The sequence below is a fragment of the Strix aluco genome, chromosome Z (genome assembly GCF_031877795.1).
Source record: "Strix aluco isolate bStrAlu1 chromosome Z, bStrAlu1.hap1, whole genome shotgun sequence".
NCBI classification, from domain to species: Eukaryota; Metazoa; Chordata; class Aves; order Strigiformes; family Strigidae; genus Strix; species Strix aluco.
The window spans coordinates 9,561,375-9,581,484 of NC_133971.1; the positions used below are offsets into that span (position 1 = coordinate 9,561,375).

Here is a 20,110-nt window from a genome sequence, read left to right on the forward strand (position 1 = left end):
GGTAGTGCTGATCCCAATAAAAAAGAAGTACAGACAGGGTGTGAAATTCCTTGGGAGAATATAGGAGAAAGCACAGAGGCCATTGATGCACCAAAAAAATTTCAGAAGATTGACAGCCATTCTTGTACCAAGCAGTGGTGGTTCCTCTGTGAATGCTCCTGTTGTGATTCACTGTGACCACCGAGGGATCGAGGTGTTGTTCAGCATGTTTGGAAGTGGATTCTTACCCCACTGTCAGTTTAGCTAAGCATATTTTTCTTTAGATGTTTGGATTAACTCTGTGAAACGGCAACGGCAAAATGGGTTATCCTGTATGTACCTCTAAGGACCCTTTCTGTTAAGTCCTTAAAATCTACTCTTGTACTTCTGCTGTCTTATAGGACTAGAAGGACTGTTTCAGAATAACTGAGAATGTGGGCCCTTTAAAACATAAGTTTGCAAGTTCTTATGCATGAGCTATGACTATTTTTTTTTTTTTCTGAACAGATAAAATGCTGAGATTTCTTAAGTCTTCACCACTGATGTGGGAACTTGGGTTGAACGAGAGACAATGTATTGGTCAGACTAAGCTACTGGGGTCAAGCAGTCATATTTGTCACAGATATGTGGTAACAACTGAAGCAAATAATTTTTTGTTATGTCTACCTGCAGTTTAGTTGGAGATGCAAGATCTGGTTTTAAATGAGCTGTTTCAGAGTGGTCTTAGCGCAGTATTCTCAAGGCTAAGTAAGCCCAAGCTGACCTCATCATGACTGTGGCTGTGCTGCTCCTATCAGAGGGATTACTTGTTTGCCTTCATTAGTTTGGGTTTACTTTGCAGTGCAGTGGAATGTATGCAAACCGTTGATCTCGCTCTGCCTCAGCTTCCCCACCCACAGTGGAATTGTCCGGCATTAAGCCCTTGTCATAAGATTGTTGAAATTTAAGTTCTTTTTTTTAAAGTATTGTGGAGTTCTGAGATTTTGAGCCATCGTAGGGTAGAATATCAGTATGAGGGTGATAGATGGCGGTGCAAAAACCTTTTATTTATAATCTAGCAGATCTGGTGCGAGCAAGCTTGAATTCAGTTACACTAGTTGACTTTCTGTACAGATCTGGGATTCTTGCATATGAAGCCTTGGACTGATACTTCAGCGGAGCATAAAACTGCCACCTCTTATTTTTGTCCTTTGAAACATCTTGGATGAATTTGTTACAGTTCTGACATGAACCTCCTGGACACAAACTGACAGCCTGCTCCATGTTCTCTGTCTGATGTTACCAGGATGTTGTAGCACAAACACTTAAAGATGCACTTATTCTCCTAACTATTCAGATTAAATTCAGGTGCCTGACACAATTAGTTGAGCACAGAATGTGTAAAATCAGCTTGCCTTATTCTGGACTGTGAGTAATTGTCCGCCTTCATTAAAGCTGGCTGGAAGGAACCATGAAATTCTTTATGGAGCTGTATATCTGAGGCAGTGGGCACTCCCATTGAAAGTGAAGTGCATAATCCTGCCTTCAAGGCACATGCGCTGCCTGTGTAGGTAAGAGATTTTGCTTTGCACTTTTGGAGTTGTGCCCATGGTTTCCTCTTTCCCAGTGGTAATTTTCACAGTGCCGTGGGCCATTGCCACTCGTGACAACTGTGTCAGTAGTTTTGGCACAAGTGGGCACTTGCCACCTAGAAAACTTTGTGTGAAATCACTCTTGGAGTTAGAAGAAGTGACAAATACTAGAGAAACAGAAGCTGTGTTGGAGAAAGTGGTTGTGTTACAGCCTCATTGCACACTGGAATATTGCTCCGGGAAAGGATGGAGTGCAAACAGGCAGAAAGGGTCTTGGAGCTGTGAGCAAAGAACTGTTGATTCCTCCTGTGTGCAGGCTGCTTCATATAAATTAACAAATTAGGTTGGAAGATACCGTCTGTCTCTTTAGGATTTTTTTCCTCCTAAGTGAAATAATCTTCAAGCCCCTTAATTTCACCCAAGTGTTAGATTCTGTATTTGTAGTTTGAGCTTTTTAGTTGTTTATGAGAACTGTATATGACTTATGCTATTTAGGATTTGCTTTTATTCAGCAGGGGTTCCTCTAAACACCCATCTCATTTTTCAGGCACGGAAACCTGGAGGCCCCAAGCTGTGAAGAAGATGGAAGCCAGAATTGCTCCGAATCCAAAACAGTACTCAGGACGTAAGTGTGGTTTTGCACTGTTATTTTGCACAACAAGCCCCAGTCAGGATTCGGTACTGGGGGAGGATGTGGGCAGCATAGATGTTGTTTCCTTTGAAATTTCACAGGTCTGCTTGCTTAAACAGGCTTGTGTAAAGGCCAGCTCTCAACTGTCTGGTAACATATCCAATCATATAACCCAGAGATCTTTCTGTCAGGGAAATTGTCTCAGAATTAAACATGAGATGAACACATCTAGGCCAACAGTTTGCTGATTAAACACAGGAGGAGTGTTTGTTTCCCCTGCTTTATCTATAGTGGTAAGTGATTATTGCTTATGACTGATTTCATTCTGCATAGCAACAGTGTCTGCAGACCAAAGCTGAGGTTGTTTCAGGCAATGTGTGTATGCATGTATCTTTGCCATTAGTGCCCCTATGATTTACAGTGTTGCTTTTAAGAGTGAGATTTAAATTCTGAAGTCATCCCATTTGCAAGAAAATAGCAAAGCTGTTTTGAAGTGCAGTTAAAGGGGGGAAAAGTGGTTAGGTTATCCTCCTAGCATCATGTGAAAGTGCATTTTATCTTTAGACATCGGGTGTAAAATGTGCCTTAGGTCATCAGGATTTGTTCTTTGACATCCACATTCCTTGCGCCTTGGGCTGTGGAGCTGAGCTGGCGCTGTTAGCTTCGCGGTGGTGGTCGTGGAGCACTGGCTGTTGTGTGACACCTGTCCTGACTGAGAAAAATAGTCCTGAAGCTCCAGATAAAAAGTTTGGCCACCACTGACCTAAACTATGAAGGCTGTGCTTGTTGCTTGTATGGTGGAAGCTTGTCTGAGCAGAGTTGTGAAAATTCGGTCCAAAATGGGTTTCAGATGTGAAGAGAGTCTTCCAAGCTACACAATCTGTGTTTCATGTTTGCAATGAAACCTGAAATCCAGAACATGTTTGCATGTTAATTTTTGGTTGTAAATACTTTTTGTACAACTGTAATTCCAGACTTTCTCCTGAGAGCAAGCCTAACCAAACAGTATTACTGACGGATTTCCAAATACTCTAATTAGAAATTCTAAGTTGCCACAATATCAGGGAAAGAAACAGAAGAAGCAAGAGACTAGAGTGGATAGGACTTCTAAAGTGATATCTATATGGGATTGAAAGTTAATTGAGTTTTGAGGAAAAACCAATACAGCTAAGATGAGACAAGGAGAGTGGAAGAAACTATCTTTACTCTTTCTTAGCTATTGGTTTATTTTGAATGCCACTGAGCAGCTGAGTTAACCAGATATTACTGTGGTTTCCCTACTTGCAGAACAAATGTGCCAGTATTTGTTTGCAACTCTGATATGGAATTTTGTGGGTTGGCTTTTGGGTTCCTCGTTGTCTACGTGTGAAATCTATGTTCATATTTGAACTCCTCTCATGATCTCATAAATTGAGGAAGGAGAGGTCCTCCTGGTATGCTTGTCCATGTGCACCTCTTAACATGATAGACTTGAGCCACTCTATCTGTCTTTTTGAGGATTTGAACTGCCTGATTGTCAGGAGCACAGAGCACAGATGTTCTTTGAGCTGACACATCAGTGTGTCTGACTGGATACTCGTGGTTAGAGGTTTTTACTGAGAGCGTGGCCCTTCTCTTCATGGAATATCATTGGGAGTATGGGATACTGTTCTTGCACGAGGGTCTTGTGAAATGGGGTTGTTGGAACAGGTATCGGGGAAGGTTTCTGTAGGTGTGAAAAATACGGTCATTGGAGGGCTGAGCTCTCACAGCTAACTACACATCACGGCCCTAAGCATTTGTAGAAGTGAATAGGACCTGCTGCAAACCAGGGCTGTTGTCACTTGGTCATCTCAGCTGTTTTTCTGGTGGCAGTGGAGCTCATGAGATCTGCTTCTCTATAAACCTGTTTCTTCTCTCCTAAACATCTTCCCCGCTTTCCACGACAGCAATACCTGTAAGTCACCTCTCGTGCCTGCAGCAGCATTTACGGCTACTGGCTGGAAGAGCTTTGAAATAGAGGGATGGTTTCAGTGTCACAGGGGAAATCGTCAGGACTTCCTTCTCTCAGGAAGTTTAGAGGTTTATTGTGCCTTTTATTCTGGAACAAGGGGCTTTTTCCCTTCCACTTTATGTCCTACTCTGTCACAGTAGGTGATTAAGAGACTGTGGCCGTGGCCAGTGTGTCATGTTATGTGACTGCACACAAAAGTCCTTTTCCCTAATCTCTCTGTCAGCTCAGGTGAACAAAATTCTCTTTAAAAAGTTTTTTGACATGCTCTTTTCCCAGCCTGTAATATGTGCTGTGGCCAGTGCTCATAGTGCACCAAAATATACATGCTGGTTTACCGGCACATTGCTATGACGAACCAAAGATCTCACAGAAAATGCAGCAGGGAAAAAAAAAAAAAAAAGTTGATTGTTACTTTTTTTTATCCAGGCTTGAAGTTTCTTAAAACTTGAAGAAATTTGGTTATTTTTGCAGACTTTGTCCAGTTTTTTTCACACTCAGTTGAAATTTGTCAACAACATTGTGAGTTATTTCTGGAAAACCATGTTACGCATTTCATCCTGAGATTAGCAAGGCCAATCTGTCTTCTGGGTTCAGCTATCTTGGCGCTTCAAGCTTGATACTGGGCACTGGCAGCACAGTGCTGCCCATGCTGCACGTGTCACGATTAGGGTTTTATCTTCACAGATGAGGCAATCTCACTGTGTGTGTTCACAGGGGTTAGGTTCAGGCTTAGACTGCTTTTTCACAGAACCCAAGGTTTCATTTAGTCTTTCTACTAAGACAGCAGATCATGAGTAGTACGGTGTGGAGGACGACGCAGCTTCAGTTTGGTCCCTAGACCTGGCACCAGCAATTGATGGGAGGAAGGGCAGCAAAGGAAGCGTTTGATTTAGCGCTTCCACGGGGAAGCTGCTGCCCTGAATGTGTCCAGAGGAGGGCAACCAAGGTGGTGGCAGGGCTGGAGGCATGTCCTGTGAGGAGCGGCTGAAGACTTTGGGCTTGTCTGGTTTGGAGAAAAGGAGGCTGAGGGGCGACCTCACGGCTCTCTGCAGCTTCCTGAGGAGGGGACGTGGAGAGGGAGGTGCTGAGCTCTTCTCCCTGTGATCCAGGGACAGGACGCGTGGGAATGGTTCAAGGCTGTGCCAGGGGAGGTTCAGGCTGGGCATTAGGAAGCATTTCTTTACTGAGAGGGTGGTCAGACCCTGGAACAGGCTTCCCAGAGAGGTGGTCGATGCCCCAAGGCTGTCAGTGTTTGAGAGGAATTTGGACAATGCCCTTAAGAACATGCTGTAACTTTTGGTCAGCCCTGAAGTGGTCAGGCAGTCGGACTAGATGATCGTTGTAGGTCCCTTCCAACTGAAATAATCTGTTCTATTCTATCATTATTTGATGTCCTGAATTTAATAGAAGAGTCTCAGTATAGCATAAGTGGACTTGATTCTTTATTAGTTTTCATTTGGGGACTATAATGGGATCCACTTGGAGGAGGGCAAATCAGGAGCAGCTTCACTGAAGTCCCTGGCAAAATCTGAGTGACATCTTAATAAGATTCCATGCATAAAAATTAAATTCCTTGCTCAAAAAAGTCTTCATACTGCCTTCACATGGGGTATGAATGTCTGTGTTTTTATTATTGTATTAGATACCGATACATGCGATTGCATCAATACATGCTGTTTACAACCCATGTGTTCTTGTGTATTTGCTCTTAGTGCAGTAACATCAATCTTGCAAGCCTGGCTTGATCAGTGCCCAGAGGATTTCAGAGAGCCACCTGACTACCTGTGCTTGATCAAGTTGCTGGATTACCTGAAAAGGAATATACCTGACTCTGACCTGGAGAAGAGGGCGCAGAACCTCTTGGAGGAGTTCCAGAGCCAAGAAGTTGAAAATGACAGTAAGTTACCTTTCCCTTCTGCCTTCCTGTTCTCCCGGACTGTATGGTGACGCAGGGATTTGTGTGGAGTACATTAACTTGTATGCTAATTGATTGTATCGTGAGGCTCACCAGTGACTTTTTTCTGGTTTCTTTTTTTAAAAAAAATATCTCTGTGAGGCTGCAGGTTCTGTGCGGGATGAAATAGTCCTATAGTGTAGGTGCCTATGCCTGTTTATTGTGGGGTGGATTGGGAAATCCAGCACTTCTCTAATAATTAGCCAAAACTTTGAGATTGCTGCAACAATTAAGTCGTTAATTATCAGCGCACTTCCCATGTCGTGGAATTAAAACACACAGCTGGTCTGTAGCTGGTCTTTTCATTTCACCCCCCCCACACATACACCAAGAAAAGCCCAAACCAACAAAAAGAAAAATACAGAGCTGCGACAAAATACAGCTTGAGTCACAAACCTTGTTATCGTGAAGCTTTTCTTCCTAGTTACCATCATGACAAAGGAAGTGTCTGTGGCTGTTTTTTCCTATTTGAGTGGTCGGCTGCTGGTATGCAAGGACAGAGGAAAAACTTACGTTACTGGGGGTCACAGACTGCTGAAACAATAGTGAACTATAGTAACACAAATACGCTGCATGCAGCGTCAAGCTTGACACGTACCCTTATCCTGGTCAGAAAGCTTCCTGTGGCATAAGCTGAAAAATCATAGGAGCTCACGTAGTGTGTGAATGAGAACTAGACCAACTTCCAGCTTTGGTAGAGGGGCAAGAGGGAATAATTCATGTAATAAAGGATAAAGGGAATGACAGCGAAAAAAACCATTTCATCCCATAAAAATCATGTCTGACGGATGTTCCAGAAATACCATGTCAATGCATAATGCTGTGAAATGCCAAATTAACTCGGTCATTAACACATACATGAAAAGAAGTACTGCAGAGAGCCCAGGCATTTTCCTTATTGAACATGGGTAAGTGAACAGGATTGCTGATATGTGCCTATTTGTGTCGTTTCCTGGGTTTGATTCCCCCAGGTCAAACAAGGAAAGCTCATGAGAGCTATACTTGAGTTCATCTGTTGTTCAAAGTGAACAGAAGTTCGCAGCAGCCCTGCTTCTGCATTTGTTTCCTCACGTAACAGTTGAAAAGGTTCTTTTCTGAGTTATAGATGGGTCAGTTTGAATGATAACAGTTTCCAAATTGTGGCAGAAGAGAGGCTGTTAATTATAGAATAAAATAAAGAGGAGGAGAACGCAAGTAACCTGTGGGGTTAGAAGAGTTTTAGAATTGTCACTTACTGTATCAGAGCTCCATCTTTGCTCATTTCAGAGATTTATTTCAAAACTCTTAATGTGTTGTCTGCCATCAAGACTTGCTGATAATTATTGTTCCAAAGCACTCATATTGTGCTATGAATTTACAAATTTGGGTCCTAATCCTACAGTTTGATTTGTGTAATCAGACCTCCATTCAGTGCTGCTGTCAGCCATGCCAGTAGATCAGACTGCAGTACCAGATACGTAGATAAAAGCTGTTTCTGGCCTCAATTCTTGCTGCTTGAGCAATACAAATCAAGGTGAGTCAGAGATTGCAAATCCAAAAGGGGCACGTGGTTGCTCTCAGTGAAGTCAAGAGGGCAGCTGGGCTTTGATGGGAACCTAAATGGATCAGCAATTTGAAGATGATGAGATACTTGAGTACAAGAGAATTCCAGCTTCTCGGAGAGTAGGGAAAAGACTGGTTACACATTTATGAAGGTGAGGGAGAAAAGAGGAACAAGAGGCATGAAAAAAGAAAAGGAAAATCTTGTGTAGCCTCCAGGACCTGATTTTAAAGGCACTGTGAGATTTTGAGTAAGGTTGCAACTTGGTGATGAGGATTTTCAGCTGAATTTCAAGGCTGAAGGGAAAATGAGGAGTTACATAGCCAAAAAGAGAGAGAAAAAAGCGTAACTCTTGTAACAGTTTGGTAGAAATCCATTTAATTATGCGCATTGTTACAAAACAGGCACAGAAAAATAATGCTGGAACAGAGGTCTCCATTTATTCCATTTAGCTCTGTCAATACATTGTGCAATTGGCATGTACAGATGAAAATCTGGATACAGCCTCTGGTTATAATTTGTTGCATCAGGACTGTAGCAATTTACATTATGATTAGGTTTTGCTAATTAACAAAGAAAGGAAACCCAAAGTATTTCAAAAAACAATGATAAAATATCACAGTCTGCTTTTGTCGCTTTAATGTCTGTTCTGCTTTAACTGGCTATGAAGTATTGCATAACATACTCTGAAATGCACTGGTGGTTTTTGTTAATGAAATCTCACTAGTAGTAAACTCAGTTCTTTCATTGTTAGTCTTCAACAAGTCCAGGTTTTTTTCTGCCTTCTTACGGAGTTACTGTCGCCTTACAGTAAAAGGGATTAGGAAGAGGATTTATTTTCAGAGATTTTCTGTTTGACTTTCTCCTCTACCATGGGAAACAAGGGCATATTTCTTTGTGGTTTAATGTGGCTCTGTTCTCAACCTGTGGGAGCCAAAAGGTGACATGGGAAATTCTGTGAAATCCTTTCCCTTCTGCACGGGATCTGGTCCCTTGATGAGGACAACTCTCCTCTCTCACCTCTTCATTGCTGCCCAGTGCAAATTTAGAAGAAGCATTCAGCTGAATGCTGTAGGTGCTCACTGTTCTCCCTTTTCTGGGAAAAAATCCCAGAGAGGGAAGGTGAGGGATGCTGGAATAAACTCTCTTCAACAGAGTTCATGTAACCACAAATGGTGCCAAGAAATCTGATATCTCCTTTTAGTTCCACACATGGGGGATGAAATCTGGCTATAAGAGCACTCCTAATGCGGTATTTTGGGGATATAACTGCAGTCTTGTCCCTTTTCAGTTCGATTTATTTTTGTTTTTTCAGATTATAAAATGCATAAATACTAAGAAGTAGATTAACAAAATTCTGCAATGTTAATAAGGAATTTTTGTTGGGGCATTCTTTCAGAAGAATGGTTAGTGAATGGGTTAAGCCACTTCTCTGCTAAGAGACCCTGAACAGCTCAGTTCTCTCTATTTCTTTTTCTTCCACCTTTTCTTTGCCAATTTAATCTTCTGGTCATCATCTTTCTCACTAAAATATGCAGCACAGTGGGGCCATTAGGTCAGGCAGGACTCTTCGGGCGTTGTGCTATAATATATACAGTGGTGGTTTAAAATAAACATCTGCTTTGATTCACTCTTTGCTGTATAAATTTACTAAGTGGTGTTTTTCATCCTGGACAGATGGGTTCTATATCACTTCCCTCTGTAACCTGTGTGATGAAGAGGAAATGGAGATCAGCAGTCTAGAAGAATTCTCTTTTTTCCAAGCAGACCGTGTGGCAGAACAGTTGACATACATTGATGCAGTATGTAGAGTATATATACTACTTGAAATGCTAGGGTAAATGGTGCTGGGCTTCTAAAAATTTTTTTTAAAGATATGTCAATGTAAGTATAGTGTTCCAGAAAGGGTCTGTGTTGGGACACAGAACACAGCTCTGCCTGGTTATCTAAACTTGCTTCATTCATTGGGCTTTTTCCTTCAGTCATTCCAAAGAATTTTTTTTTTTTTTTAATTAAAAGAAGTGTGAATGTATACTGTGTAGCCTTTTTTGCAGAGTTCAATATTTGACACCTGAGAAATAACACATTTTTAGGATATTGCTACCTGGCCTAAAGATGTATAGGTACTATTAAATGCAGTGCTCTGATTTGATTTGTCTGTATCAATCTCCTTCAAAATATCATTATATAAAAAATTTTCCCCTTGGTTATGCAACTGATATAATGGTGTCTCTTATTTTCCCAGGACTGTTTAGCTGACAGTTCTTTTAGGGCATCAAGCCTTTTATAAAGTGTATATTTCTGCCAAATATATATTAAAGTATATACACTTTATATATAAAAAATATAAAGTGTATATACTGCCAAAGTGTATATTTCAAACAGAAAACAAATATTTACCTTTTAATACCATATTAGATTTAGATCCATGTAAACATGCATTTCTTCTTGTGAATAGTAGTGATTTAGGTGAACCCTGCTGACCTAGACACCTCTATTTCCCTCTAGAAACTCTTCAAGAAAGTTGTGCCCTACCACTGCTTGGGATGCATCTGGTCTCAAAGGGATAAGAAAGAAAATAAGCACCTGGCGCTGACCATCAGGGCTACCATCTCTCAGTTCAATGCAGTTACCAATTGTGTTGTCAGCACTATCCTGAAGGACAAGAAACTCAAAACACGACAAAGAGCCAAGATCATCGAGAAGTGGATTCATATTGCACATGTAAAACATTTATTCTAGACTGTTTAATGTTTCTTGTATGGGTGCCTTGGAGTGAGGGAGTTGGAAGGGGAGGAAGGGGTTGTATGCATTGGTCCCAGGCCAGTGAACATCTTAGCTCTAATTCTATTTTTGACTGACTTTCTTTGTAAGAGCAGATGAAGTATTGCCCTTCCTCTCCTTAGTTGCTTCCCCACCATGGAAATGGGGTTGCTGCTTGTCTCTTCACAGGTTTGGGAGTGCTAATTAATGGGTGAGGCAGATACTGTGTCTTGCAGCTGGGGAGTGCCATATACTTGATAATGCAACATTTATGGTAAGATAGGGATCAATTCAACCAGTTCACTTCCCTAGAACTAAACACTGCTCATATCAGGGAAAGAAGAGAAGTGATGGTTGATATCATCCAAAGGTTAGACTTGTTTGCAGAAGAAAGTTTAACAAAAAAGGAGTAGGACTGGCAGTGGTGCAAGCAGCAGGCACAGTCAGAATAAGCTTTGCACTTGCCTGCCTTTGGCCATTCACGTTCAGTCAATGAGCATCATGCTCCCTCTCCTGCGTCGATGAACGCCATGGGACTTGAAATCAGATGTGGTGGAAGACAGCACAACTGTTTGTGTTTTATACATTTATGTATGTGTGTGGACATATGAAAGTAAAGTAAAGACGAGGTTTTAAGTAAGTGCAGACAAAGCTAACTTACTTCTAGGAAGCAGTAGCCTCTTTAACATGGAAAAAATGAAATTATTGTTTGTACTCTTTTGTTTTGAAAAATTCTTGAGGCTGAAAGGTCGTTTGCCTACTGAGTTATTCATGGTTCACATCATGTATGCAAACCAGCTGAGTTGGGAGGGGGTGAGAGGTGCAAGCAGTGACCAGAAAAAACAAGTAGTTACACTATGGTACCAGACTCCTCATCATCTTACCTTTCTGCTTTATCATTGTCGCACGTGTTTCTCTAACACATTTTTACTCTTGGCTTCAATTCCTTTGTCTTGTAGCAGATTGTGTGCTTCTTAATCTTTGTGCGAAAGGGTTTTTCATGACTTCTTTACATAACTCTAGTTTGCTAATTTCTTAGATTTTATCTTTAATATTTTACTGTAACCTTTTTAACTCCCCTCAGAGCACTGGGCAGCTGGCAGCAAACTAGATCTCTCTTTTGAAGAGAACGTTTAAAGCACTTTCATATGGCTGTGTGTTGACTTTTAAGAATCACATGGATTCTTTCCGAGCTATACAAAGTAAGCAGTCATAAAAAGCTCAAGCCAAGCAGAGGCTTTCCAGCCTTGACAATGCACTTCTATGCTTCCAGCGGCAGCATTGCTAGTCCTGGCACCTAAGCTTTGGCAGCTGCATGGTTCAGGAAACTGGTATGGGGAAGAAGTCTTTCACCTCTCTTTTGGCACTTACATTGACTCGTTTTTGTTATCATCTGATGGCTGCTTTATAGCCCCTGTGAATGGATTAGGAAGTTGGATTCCTATTTTCTGTGTGCAGACCTTTAAGTTGCAGAGGGTACGAGCTGAAGGGGCCTTTATGGGGCAGCCTGGGCTGCAGCCTGGGCGAGCAAGTATGAAGCAGCTTCCTGCTCGTCCCAGGGAGCAGGGAGGCCCAGGAAGACAGGACAGGGACTGCTCTCATCATACTTGTTGTGTGGATGGAGAACTTTGTTCTCCACCTCTGTTGATTCAGTGCTTCTCCCTTTACTTAGTTCATACACACAATTAAATACTCCAGTCTTAGCTAAGCACATGAAAAATGCATGTGCACGCTCTACAAAATAATTGCACATGTAGAACAGCTAGTTGCATATATACTTAGCTGCCCACTTCTGAAGAAAGTTGCTTGCTTTGTGCATGCAAATGAATGTTTTGAGTAGTTAGATGCCTCAATTAGAAAATAATCCACTCATTAAAGTGCAGTTATTCACTGACTGCTCACTCTGTAACTAAGCAGCATGGAGTTCCACGTTTGTTATTTGTTCGTGACTTTTGGATCCAGTTTCTTGGTTTACAAGATAAACTGAATACTTTTCCTAACTGCCAGCCCTCTCTGCTCCGCCTAGATCTGGGGTTCCTGAGCAGGAGCAGCCAATTTTACTCACACAATATTTTCTTTAAAAATAGAAAGTAAAATTGAAATCGTTAATACCCTGTTATGCTTAATCTTTTAAAATCAAAGTTGCTTCTGCAACGGATTCTTTCTGGCTTTCCTCTTGTGAAGGACACAGCATGAAACAATGTTATTCAGAGCAGTCTTAAAAATTCTTCTTATATATAAATGAAAGCTTGCTAAAGTTTAGTCTGCAATCAGTTAAATCATTGAGAACACAAAATCCAATATTGAATTCCTAATGTGCTTTAAATTATGCAACGTGCAATTAAGTCAAGATGGTTCCAAATTGGATCTTCCAGTACAAACTCCTGTTGTATTTGAAAAAACTAAATGCTGAGAATTTGTGCCTCTCTAATCCATGTTCTCCCCAGTCTGAATTTCAAGTTGAATTTAAAGAAAGAAGGGTCGTGTTCTTAAATGTGTCAATCTCTGAAGAAGAGCTGTTACGTGGTTCCTTTGGCTCCAAAGTGTGCAAGAATAGCTTTCAGGTCTTGCATGTCCTGCCGTGTGATCTTGAACTTGGTCTTTATCTAGCCTAACTGTTAACCTGCTTCAAGTGCTGTGTGCTTAGTCAGTCTTCTTAAGCCACACTTTGTTAAATGTAGCCTCCTAAGTTGCCCAAAGATTTTTTTTTTTTTAGGTAAAGAAATGGGAGTAAATGTACTTGCCTTAGTTGTTCAGTCAATTTTAACGCAACTCACGGAGTTGCTGATATACTAAGGTCTGACTTTTGTTTATGTTAACGTTGCTTTACGTCGGTTCAGTCCTACAAAGGAAATAAATTATGTCTATTTTCACTGTAAGGATCCTTTACATAATCAGCATTAATAGTGTAATAATCAGTCCCATAAAAATTTGCAAGGTGGAATTGTAGTTTGAATATATTCTCATCTACATGCAACAGTCAAATTGGCACGTGTTTTGTCTGTTAATGTTTTGTTTGCGTGTACAGACACCTGTTAGTGAGAGCTTGTATTTGCAAGAGTGTAAGTCTGTGGTGCCCGGGCTCTAGTTCATGAGCCACCAACAGATTTACAGGAGTTCCCTTGAAGAGTCACAGGCCAGACTTTCCCTCTCCTCCTTGCTTCCATTTGCTTTACCAGGACTCTGTGCTATTTTTTTGAGAATTAAGTTTTTCAGTATCCTTTTCCACCAAACCTTTTGCCCCAGAGAAGCTGTGTAAGAAATGTCTATGAACCAGTCCCTCTGTTAGGATTTGATCCTGACTCTGGAAAAGCTGGGAAGGCTTTTCTCTTTACCAGTGTGCACGTACTTGAATAACAGGTTATTCCTTTGCATGTCTTTATTTTTAATTGACACTTAGATGATTGAGGGTTTACATTTTAAATACCACACATAAAGAGGCAAAGCCTGTTTTTTCCCCTAAAGGGTAAAAGGGATTGGTAACTATAAAGAGCTTTTTAAGAAGTGTAATATTTGTGCTTCTTAGCCTGGCTTCATGGACTCAGTTCCACTTTTATTTTTACTGGGACAACTGGAAGCTGTAACACTGCAACATCACCACAAATACATGAAAATGAGGAAAACAAGATATAAATGCCAAAGCCCATAAAGTGTTTGTTGGCTGGTGGGGGGGGGAGTGATATTTTTGATGCTCAATATTTGTACAGCTGCCTGCTTAGCAGTGAGAATGTGTAGCAAGCATGACACCAGTCAAACAGAAGAGCACTAACATATTCGTAATGCTGACATTTAATGCTCCTGTATTTCTAACCGCTCCTTTCACAGGAATGTAGGATCCTGAAGAATTTTTCCTCCTTGAGGGCCATCATTTCAGCACTGCAGTCCAACTCCATCTATCGGCTAAAGAAGACCTGGGTGTGTGTTTCAAAGTAAGCATCCCCCTCTGCTCCTGTGGCTAGCCCCAAACACAGACAAAAAGCTCAGTGCTCTTTCTTTTCATCTTGTTCTTCTCAGTCTTCCTATTCTGCTCCTTCATGGACAAGTGTTATCTTAGAAGGTAACTCTCATTCCTGTGAGGCTCAGACCTCTGACTGCTGTGAGCTCCTCTTTCATATTGACAGGACAACCTGCCCTCAGGGGTACTGGGTCTCTTCTGTCCTTTATAGCATATTGGATCTTCCAGAACCTACTTTGAAGAACTATGGGACTAGCTACTCACCCAGCACAAGCACACGGTTCTTGGAAGGTCAGCAAAAGGGCACCATGATACTTGACAGTTGTCTACTCTACCGTGAAGTTGGAGGAGGTCCAGGCTGCTACAAACCCTCACTAATCCTCTCTTGGTCCTGACATTTCCTTAAAATATATCCCCAAACTACAAAATCCAAGCCTGTATTGAAGATGGTATTTCTTACAGGGGAATACCTTTTTGTGCAACTGGTATATTTACCGCATGCCAAACAGACACCAGAAATCTGTGGAGGAAAGATGGTGTTCTGCTCATTCAGTTTGTGAAGAATAGATTTTTTCCATTGTCTTTGATAAACGAAGAAAAACGTCACTCTGCCACACAGTATACTTCTGCATTTCCACTAGGAGAAGTGGGTCTTTGCTTCTGCTGCCCCGTGTTCCTGTTCCTGATCAAGATGTTGCCATCTTGTGTTTGTAGTGTTGGGTAATAGAAAGGGGCTCGTACACTTAAAGGCTTCTAGCTTTCCAGAGTGCATGGCACAGGGCAAAAACGTACTACTTAGGATACCTCTCACAGCTATTTTTCTGGGTTTTTGTATCCATTTACCCACTTTCTTACAACAATCTGATACCCCTCAGTGTGACTGAAAACCCTGCCCAGGATCTGCGTACCTGTGGCATTCCTTGTGATGCTGGTGTTACCGGGGAGCACCAGAAGATCCCAGGAAAGTTCCTAGTTGATGTGCAGCATCTCACTGGATGCGTTTTGGTGGTGGTATCTTTTATATGCCCAACTATTAACGATTCATGAGGAAAAAAAACAGTAATCTGATCTGAATTAGAGTGCTTACTGATAACCTAAATGATTTAATCTTTTCCTGTACAGGGACATGATGCTGATGTTCGAAGAGCTGTCTGATATCTTCTCAAACCATGACAATTATTTGACAAGCAGGGAGCTGCTAATGAAGGTGAGAATTAGCTTGAGTTGCAAGGCTTGTGTTCTCAATCAAAGCTGAGGTTAGCCCTTTTTCTAATGAGCTGTCAAAGCTCGTCTCTCCCTGAGCTACTGTATGCAGTGCTTCAGGGATGAGAGGTCTGTAAAACCTGTGCTTTCCTGCTGGGATGAGAGGTGATTCTGTTGCTCCTGAAAGCACCTACGCTTGTGTTAGCCTGCTGAGCTTGGATACCCACATACAGCAGGGTGCAGCAGCACAGTTTCTGTGTGGACTTGTTCACAGGACAGCAGGTCAGGAGCCTTGGAGCCCCCACTGCTGTAGTTAGACATCTCTTGTGCAGGGTGATGTCTAGCTCAAGAATAGCTGTGATCGTACCTGTGGTAGTGGGATTTTACTGAGATGAGTTACAAGTTAGCCCTTTGGCTTTGCGCTGGTCTGTACAGAGAGATGAACTGCTAGCTCGTGCACCCTCTGAGCAGACCTGGAAAGGCTCTGGTTTGCACTGGTGAGTGCCGAGCAGCTCCGAATGAGATTCTCAAGCGGGCTGCACCACTGTAGTGCTTTTGACTTCACTGGAACAATGCCACTCGGCTTCAGCTGAGGAATTAAACCAAGATGTTTATCCGACTATCCCGTACCTTTCTTGGAACTAGAAAACAGGGCTGGGAATTTCGAAGGAACAGGCTTCCTGCTCTGTGTGTGGCCAGATGGACAACAAAGCAGGCTCTGTCTGAAACAGTTTGACTTGTGCACTCTCCTGGGCGAACCCCAACAAGCTCAGGATCTTGACAGGGGTGAGGAAGAATAGCAGGGAAAGGTTATATTCTGTAGAAACTATGGAATGTTTGTGGCAGTTTTTTCTGTCTGCATAAAAATGTTTCTATAAACTGCCTGACCAGTTTATTTTTTGGCAGTTCTATCCAGTCAGTCTGGCATTTGTACCTTACCCCCTTGCCTTGGTATTTGACACAGTGTTTTGCTCAGGAATGATGGGTGAACACATTCAAACCTGTCAATCTGTTTTGTTTATCATCCATTTATCAACATCTGTAGCTAAATTTTAAAGCAGGTGAGACAATAATAAGTATAGAGGGAAAATGTGTGTTCACAACAGCTTATTAAACTAAAAATTAAAAAGACAAAACAACAACTCAATCTGAGCCCAGACCTTCTGGCTCCCAGCAAATGACCCTCTCCAGCTGCCGTAAGTAGATTTGCAAAATATTCTGAAAGCAGAGGAGAAAGATTCCACATAATAGCTAGAACCTCTCTCCTATTTCTCCTTTTGGACTGTTTTGTAACAACTGGAGGATTAATGTCCTCTGAATCCCTAAAGTCTTTGTTTTCTTTCACTATAAATAGTGTCTCTAGGGAAGCCGTGTTTGACCTTGCCTATCCATCCTACAAATTTAAGTGTAAAGCAGACAAAATGCCATATGGAACAGGTTGGTTGGCACGGAGAGGGAGCACTGTGTTCTCTCCTCCCCGAACAATGGCTCTGCTGCAGGCTGCAGTTTTAGCTCCTGTGCCTGCCCGCCAGCTGCTGTTAGAGGATCTCCAGTTTATCTTTCAGTATCTTGAAGACATTGAGACAACACTCGTTTTTCATTTGCTCCCGTTTTCCAGCCGAGGAAGGAAATACAATTTGAGTTTGATCTGTTCCTTAACTGTGACTGAGAGAAGTAAATGTTGTGATGAAAGGATCTTTACAAGTGCAGGCTGTTGTCTTGTGCCTCTTAAAAAGACTGATAATGATTCATGCCCCATCTGTCCAACCACTGGAGAAAATAACAGTAACTCCCAGCATCCCGTATGGATCCAGGGAAATAAAGGCTACAGATCTATTGTGAAATAGCTCATCCATTCACAGGAAAGCTTGAATTGTGGAGACGAAAACCTATTCCTTTAATTTCCTGCGTGTTTTTGGATTAGTCAGTAAGGCACAGAGGGTAGTTGCTGGATCTCTGTTGCGGCATAAGAAAAACAACAAAGCATTACATAAGATAGAGATGTTTACTTGTAGCAGTCCTGATTAGGAAGTTAAACAGAAATCCTGAGGTCAAGAGTGTCAGGATAGAGTTCAGAGAAGCATCTGGCCACCTGAAGGTACATCTAAGCTTCTCTGATTTAAACTCTCAGGAGATTTTCAACAGCGCTTAGCTTTGACCAGAGTAGAGGCACTTTGCTGAAAAAACTGCCTTATAGTAATTTTGTGGGATTTTGTCCACAATTCCCAATCAGTGTACAAGTCCCAGAAGTTTAGCACGTGTATGTACACGTGCATGTACCTATACAGCAAATATTTTTGCTTGCCCCATTAAATGTATTTGCAATTATTTTACACAAACATAGTTGCCAGCTTATCACTTAGATCCTTTGTTAATTGCCTTTAATTCTCTTTTAACTCACAGGAAGGAACATCCAAATTTGCCAATCTGGACAGCAGTGTGAAAGAAAATCAGAAAAGGACACAGAGGCAGCTGCAACTTCAAAAAGATATGGTGCGTTTGGGGTCCTTTTCCTCCCCGTTTTGAACTGATAACATGATTAACCCTAACTGGTGAATTATATAAGGAGCAAAAACTGGAAAGGTATTTAACAAAGAGAGTGTGCAGTAGGTAAAGCTCTTGAGTGTGCCTCTGTCAAGAAAAACAATCACGTCAATGCTATTGATTAGCTGATGCAAAGCAAGTGAAGCGAAAGGTTTAGACTGAACAGGCAGTCGGAATGTTTGTTCCTGTAAATATATGTCCAAAGCTGTATTTCACTTATGCTGTGCATCATAGTAAGCAGGTAATACCCTGCGTGTGTGTATATAAAGTGCATATATATGTAGATGATCCCCCCCCCCCACATACATCTGTATATAAAGACAGCTCCAAAGCTGGATTCGTGCTGCACCCCGCTCAAGCTGTATGGCCGACACTGAGCTGCCACGCTGTAACAGCGATGGTTTTTAGTGCAACCCAGCTGGCTTTCTACTCCAGTAACACCCGCCTGTGTACTGAAAGGCCGGAGGAAACAGGTATGCAAAGCATCAGCATAGCCAGTGTGTTCAGAGATCTGATGCTGGGAACGCTCGGAGATTTCAGGATTGGGTGGTTGTACACAGGGGCCACGTTATGTTCCCTGGCACCAATCTTCCCCTGTCCCCTGCAAGGGGGTAACTGTGTGGACAGGTTTGCTGCTCCCGCTTGCGTTTGCTTCCCATCCCAATCAGCTGTTGGGGGTGGACACTGAGACAAGGGTTTGGCCTCAGTTTCAGGTCTTCCAGAAATGTACTAAATCTGTCATATAGAAGAGTGATAAATGATTGATGAATATAAACCTGTGTTCTTTGTTTTCAACTGTCTTGTTTCTGTCCTGCAAGAAAGAATTCCATTAACTACTCCTGCTACCCTTTAGAGAGAAATACAGGGAAACTTTTTCATGTAGTAAAATGCATAATATAAATACTGGAATTCTTGTGATAAAGAAAATTGGCTCTGGCAGAGCAGAAATCTCATTTACTTTTAAGCAAGCTCATGAAGCTTCTGACATACCAGCTTGAAAATTGCACAGACTTTTACAGAGATTGCTTTGTAAAATGTGTCCAGTTTCCAGTCTGCTGGTGCAAATGCCTTTTGTCTCAAAGTTGGCAAAGATTTAAAAGGACAGGGGGAGAGAAATCTGGGATAGGGAGGCAAAAGTGCTGAATATGGTTTTTTGTCTATTTGTTTGACTGGAAAAAGTACAGATCCTTTTGGATGGTAGAAACAAGCGTTTCCTTCACAAGTGTAGAAACAGCCTGAATTCTACAACTTCTAGCAGCCTAGAAAGATTAAAATTTGAATAACTAGTATTAAAATGAAAGGAATGGCTGAGGAAGATGGTCACTTCTTAGAGGAGAACAAGTGTGACTTGATTTGACTTGACTGTCACATGGCATAACACCGTTAAGTAAAAATCCACTGGAATGAGGCAGAGAGAGAAACTGCTTACACAGGCTAGCCGGGACCATTCCCCGGCTGCTCCTCTTGTAGCAGAGATCGTCCCTGCTGCTCAATGCGTCTTCCACAAGCGGGGTTTCCTGGTGACCCACTGTTAGAAACCAGGGTGTGGTGGCAGTATTGTAATATAAAACCACTTGGCAATATCTGTGAGAGCATCCCACTCTCATTAGAATTTGATTTGAATTCTAGATTAGATACTGAGAGGATGCAATGAAAGAAAACATAAGACCACTGTTTGGTTAAGCAGACTGCTTTTATTTCATTTTCCTATACAGGTGTATTCTAGCATTCTAATTATTACCATTTCTCAGTCATTTAATCCAACGTTGCTCTGATCATTTGCAGGGAGTAATGCAAGGCACGGTACCTTATCTTGGTACCTTTCTCACTGATCTCATCATGATTGACACAGCACTTCAGGACTATATCGAGGTAATTTGAGGCAATTTTTTGAATCCTAAATATCCTCCCTGCCTTCCCAGCACCGAGTGTGTCTGTTCCTGTATCTTCTACCGGGTTCTTCTGCAGTTCTTAAAA

General features: G+C 41.8%; 2 protein-coding genes across 2 annotated transcripts in view; both read left to right on the top strand.

Annotated features, from left to right (window-relative positions):
• Positions 1-20,110, top strand: part of LOC141918751 (rab-like protein 2A) — a 180,457-nt gene that overhangs the window by 83,934 nt on the left and 76,413 nt on the right.
• LOC141918441 (ral guanine nucleotide dissociation stimulator-like 1) overlaps positions 1-20,110 on the top strand; it is a 46,456-nt gene that overhangs the window by 22,601 nt on the left and 3,745 nt on the right. Inside the window, exons 5-11 of the mRNA XM_074812958.1 lie at positions 2,098-2,175; positions 5,887-6,071; positions 9,346-9,470; positions 10,177-10,392; positions 14,257-14,360; positions 15,509-15,593; positions 17,993-18,082. Coding sequence (XP_074669059.1) covers positions 2,098-2,175; positions 5,887-6,071; positions 9,346-9,470; positions 10,177-10,392; positions 14,257-14,360; positions 15,509-15,593; positions 17,993-18,082 — 883 coding nt within the window. The remainder of the gene's footprint in view (positions 1-2,097; positions 2,176-5,886; positions 6,072-9,345; positions 9,471-10,176; positions 10,393-14,256; positions 14,361-15,508; positions 15,594-17,992; positions 18,083-20,110) is intronic.